This window comes from Ochotona princeps, chromosome 20 (genome assembly GCF_030435755.1).
Source record: "Ochotona princeps isolate mOchPri1 chromosome 20, mOchPri1.hap1, whole genome shotgun sequence".
Taxonomy (NCBI): domain Eukaryota; kingdom Metazoa; phylum Chordata; class Mammalia; order Lagomorpha; family Ochotonidae; genus Ochotona; species Ochotona princeps.
Genome location: NC_080851.1, coordinates 19,736,414 through 19,741,934, shown reverse-complemented (window position 1 = coordinate 19,741,934; position 5,521 = coordinate 19,736,414). Strand labels below are relative to the sequence as shown.

The following is a 5,521-nucleotide window of genomic DNA, read 5'->3' as shown; positions in this document are numbered from 1 at the left end:
GTGGAGTGAGAAGCAGGAAGTGAGGGGTGGAGGAGGACAGTGTATCTGGGGTCCTAGAAACAACCACAGGCACATTTTCAGTGTGGCTTTGGGCAGGTCTGAACCACTGTGCCAGCCCAGGTGGCACAGTAATACACTCCAGAATCACTTTCTTCCAGATTGCGTATTACAAGTTTACATCTGTTTGCTGAATCTTCATAAACATGATATTTTCCTGGACTGACTCCTGAATCCATCACAGCAGAGGAGGTAGAGAACTTATAGTAGAAAAGGCGTTGTGGGGCCTTTCCCTCCTGGTACCGGTACCAGTGCATGAAGTCGTTTTGTTTAGAAAGCCCACAAGTGATTATAGGCGATGACCTAGCTGACTGGGAGACCAGTGTCATGGTTTGTCCTGGGTTGGCAGACACTTGACTTCCTGCAATGGCAACAGAAATGATAATAATGAGAAGCATGAGGTGGTAGTCGTTTAGCATGACCTCCTGTGGCGGATGACAGGGAAAGAGAGCAGAGATGGTAGGAGGGAGAACAGAGGAAAAAGAGAGAGAGAGGTAGAGAGAAGAGGGGAAGAATCCCATTAGCATCTATGCAACATACTCACCAGGAGCAAGGAAAGCTACAAATAGGGCTACAGTCCACAGCATACCCTTCTTCTCTGAGAAATCCCTTAGGAAAAAAAAAAGAAAGAATAAGAACAAAGGTGACAAGAGGAGCAGAAAATCCCACTCAAAAGGAGCTGGGCGTCCTGCCTGAAGTCCCAGCAGGGAGCAGGAGCAGCCAGGTCTGTCCTAGAAGATCCTCACCCTGCACCCCAAGTGCTGAGTGCTGAGTGCTGAGTGCTGAGTGCAGAGGCCCTGCCTGGGAGGGCACGTGTGCTCGTGAGTGCCCTCGTGTGGCCGCTGCGCGCAAGTGCTCCGCAGAGGTAGAGTGAGGAGCTGAGAGCTCACAGTGCAGCAGGTGGAGTGCAGGGCTGGGGAAGGTGGCCAGTTGCCCTGGGCAGCGGGCAGTCCGAGCAGTCGGGCGTGGGGCTCAGTCCTGCAATGCTGAGTTTTCACGTGGGGGTGCTGCTGCCACACGCTGTCCCGAGACAGATTGTTCTAAATGTTCTAAGGCACCTTCACGGATGCCTGTGAGTAGACTCTGGGAGAACCTCCAGGCGCAAATCTGACAAGCTTTGACTCCAGCTTATTAATATAGTGAGACCAGTGATGCTGAAGACATCTGACACCCCTCAAAATAAATGCACATGTGTCTGTGTGTGTGTGTGTGTGTGTGCGCTTAGATGATTTGCTAAAAGGTTTCCGATCATTCTCAAATACCATCAGATTAACCACCCCACACAAGGTAAGGCTGCAAATTTTAGTATACCACTCAAGAAAAGATTCATGCTGCTGTGTCACACAATAGTTGACACACTGAAAGTTAAAGCAGTTATTCGTTGTTGAGTTTGTGCTACATCCCGTCAGAATGAGTAAAGATCCCAGGCTCATTATGCCACCCAGACAAGTAGAATCCAGCCCACTGTTTTCCAGCATGGAGACTAAATGAGCACAGGTCAGCCTGCTGGGGTGACATCTGTGAGGACTGGCCACAGCCAGGTGTTCTGAGCTTAGAAAATGAGGATGCCACATGGGAACGGCTGAGCAAGAGATAAGCAATGAGGAAGGAGATAGTTGTGACACTCTGAGGCCTAGGTGACACCTGCCTTCTTTTAGCTTGGAGATGTAAACTTCTGCAGTATGCATACATTTCCCTGAGAGGCTGGAGTTTGACTTGCACCATTGGAACCAAACATTCCCAACTCTTACAGGTGAAAAACTTAACAATGTAAACCTATCAGCACTCTTTGTATAAACTCCAAAAACTCCAGTGGAAGTTTTTGAAATTTTCCTAAAACAAACCTACAAGTTCTATTTAGGAATAAGATGTTGCATGAGTAAATGGTCATCAGATCAGGCTGTCAAACGGTGCATATTGATTAAGATGACTAATCCATATTAGCAAGAGTAAGTATTCAAAAGAATACTGTGTAGTAGAGGAAAAATGGAAATGGATTTAAGTATATACTACATTTCTAAGTTTAAAAGCTTGTTAGAAGCTGTGTATTATTTGTATACGTGCTTAAAGAATCACTAATAACATAGTGGATATATGCCTAAGCAGATACAGCTGGTGTGAGATGTGGGCCACCAAAGACAAGGTGATGGTTACCACTGGGATGAGAAGCAGAAGGATGGACATGACAGTATATAATCTCTGAGCTTTGAGCTGTATCAACAATACTAGATATAAAATATGAGGTCATGTGTTAAAATGTGAAAATTTAACAAAAGTACGTGGTTGGTACCTTAGTGTTTGTTTTTCTTGCTCTCTAAAACCTTCAGTTTGACTGAAATATTTCATTCATTTTCAAGCTCACGCATGAGAATATGTATAAAGTTGCTGGGTGGCTGCTCAATATAACTACCTAGAATGCTCTCCTAAAGGACAAAGCTTGGGAAACCTCACTCACCCGGGAGACTAGAAGAAAGGGTTTCCAATCAGCTCCTTGGAAACCTGAAAGTACGCTGTTACTGCTACATTCTTTAGCCAGCTCTCTAGTCTCTAAAAGTTTCTGCTGTGTAAGGTTCAGGAATGAGATTCTGGGAAGGGTGAAGTCATGGGGTGGGGAGAGGGATGCAAATGCAGGGTTAGAAGTTGGACTCAAAGTTTATTTTGGTTCAGAACACAGTGGAGTGAGAAGCAGGAAGTGAGGGGTGGAGGAGGACAGTGTATCTGGGGTCCTAGAAACAACCACAGGCACATTTTCAGTGTGGCTTTGGGCAGGTCTGAACCACTGTGCCAGCCCAGGTGGCACAGTAATACACTCCAGAATCACTTTCTTCCAGACTGTGTATTACAACTTTACATCTGTTTGCTGAATCTTCATAAACATGATATTTTCCTGGACTGACTCCTGAATTCATCACAGCAGAGGAGGTAGAGAACTTATAGTAGAAAAGGTGTTGTGGGGCCTCTCCCTCCTGGTACCGGTACCAGTGCATGAGGTCGTTTTGTTTAGAAAGCCCACAAGTGATTATAGGTGATGACCTAGCTGACTGGGAGACCAGTGTCATGGTTTGTCCTGGGTTGGCAGACACTTGACTTCCTGCAATGGCAACAGAAATGATAATAATGAGAAGCATGAGGTGGTAGTCGTTTAGCATGACCTCCTGTGGCAGATGACAAAGAAAGAGAGCAGAGATGGTAGGAGGGAGAACAGAGGAAAAAGAGAGAGAGAGGTAGAGAGAAGAGGGGAAGAATCCCATTAGCATCTATGCAACATACTCACCAGGAGCAAGGAAAGCTACAAATAGGGCTACAGTCCACAGCATACCCTTCTTCTCTGAGAAATCCCTTAGGAAAAAAAAAAGAAAGAATAAGAACAAAGGTGACAAGAGGAGCAGAAAATCCCACTCAAAAGGAGCTGGGCGTCCTGCCTGAAGTCCCAGCAGGGAGCAGGAGCAGCCAGGTCTGTCCTAGAAGATCCTCACCCTGCAGCCTGAGTGCTGAGTGCTGAGTGCTGAGTGCTGAGTGCAGAGGCCCTGCCTGGGAGGGCACGTGTGCTCGTGAGTGCCCTCGTGTGGCGGCTGCGCGCAAGTGCTCCGCAGAGGTAGAGTGAGGAGCTGAGAGCTCCCAGTGAAAACAGGTGGAGTGCAGGGCTGGGGAAGGTGGCCAGTTGCCCTGGGCAGCGGGCAGTCCGAGCAGTCGGGCGTGGGGCTCAGTCCTGCAATGCTGAGTTTTCACGTGGGACTGCTGCTGCCACACGCTGTCCCGAGACAGATTGTTCTAAATGTTCTAAGGCACCTTCACGGATGCCTGTGAGTAGACTCTGGGAGAACCTCCAGGCGCAAATCTGACAAGCTTTGACTCCAGCTTATTAATATAGTGAGACCAGTGATGCTGAAGACATCTGACACCCCTCAAAATAAATGCACATGTGTCTGTGTGTGTGTGTGTGTGTGTGTGAGTGTGTGTGTGTGCTTAGATGATTTGCTAAAAGGTTTCCGATCATTCTCAAATACCATCAGATTAACCACCCCACACAAGGTAGGGCTGCAAGTTTTAGTATACCACTCAAGAAAAGATTCATGCTGCTGTGTCACACAATAGTTGACACACTGAAAGTTAAAGCAGTTATTCGTTGTTGAGTTTGTGCTACATCCCGTCAGAATGAGTAAAGATCCCAGGCTCATTATGCCACCCAGACAAGTAGAATCCAGCCCACTGTTTTCCAGCATGGAGACTAAATGAGCACAGGTCAGCCTGCTGGGGTGACATCTGTGAGGACTGGCCACAGCCAGGTTTTCTGAGCTTAGAAAATGAGGATGCCACATGGGAACGGCTGAGCAAGAGATAAGCAATGAGGAAGGAGATAGTTGTGACACTCTGAGGCCTAGGTGACACCTGCCTTCTTTTAGCTTGGAGATGTAAACTTCTGCAGTATGCATGCATTTCCCTGAGAGGCTGGAGTTTGACTTGCACCATTGGAACCAAACATTCCCAACTCTTACAGGTGAAAAACTTAACAATGTAAACCTATCAGCACTCTGTATAAACTCCAAAAACTCCAGTGGAAGTTTTTGAAGTTTTCCTAAAACAAACCTACAAGTTCTCTTTAGGAATAAAATGTTGCATGAGTAAATGGTCATCAGATCAGGCTGTCAAACAGTGCATATTGATTAAGATTAGAAATCCAACGTCATGCAAGTTACCAAGAGTAAGTATTCACTAGACCACTGATAATAGAGAGGAAATGAGAATTGATGTAAGTGTGTATCTTATTTATACATTTTAAAGCTTGCTGAAAAGCGTGCATTCGTTCAGATACATACCTGTGCAGCTTGAGTGGGATGAGGTCCACCCAAACAAGGTGCTGGTTGCCACTGGGATGAGAAGATGAACGATGGGCATGGCAGTATATAATCTGCGAGTTTTGAGCTGTATCAACAAGAACAGGTACAAAACAAGAGGTCAATGTGTTAAAATGCGATGCTTTCACAAGAGTGAGTGGTTGAAACCTCTGTGTAGGTTTTCTTTTTCTCTACAACCTTCAGTATGAATATTTCAATAATTTACAAGCATAGGAATGAGAATATAAACTTGCTGATTGGATAAATATCCTATATTACTTCCTCTAAGGTTCTATTAACCTACTAACCCTTAGAGACCTTGTCCATCCTAGAAACCAGATGAAAGTATTTCCAGTCACCTCTTGGAAAACTGAGGTATCCTGCCACTTGCTCGGCCTTTGGTGAATACCTTATGTGAGAGGTTTGTCTCTAAATTATCCTGGAGTGTCAGGTTCAGGACTGAGGTTCTGAGTCAGGGTGACGCCATTGAGAAGGGAGTGGGGTGTAAGTGCAGGGTTAGAAGTTGGACTCAGTTTATCTTTGTCAGAACACAGTGGAGTGAGAAGCCGGTAGTTGGGGGCAGGGCAACGGTGTATCTGCAACACCAGGGACCACAGCAAGCCACATTA

At 46.0% G+C, this 5,521-nt stretch overlaps 1 gene segment (V, D, J or C); it reads right to left on the bottom strand.

The window, feature by feature from the left end:
- Positions 1-681, bottom strand: LOC131482737 (T cell receptor gamma variable 4-like). The segment is given in 2 exon segments: positions 1-418; positions 602-681. Coding segments are annotated over 2 exon segments (384 nt in total).
- Between the last annotated feature and the right edge of the window lie 4,840 nt (positions 682-5,521).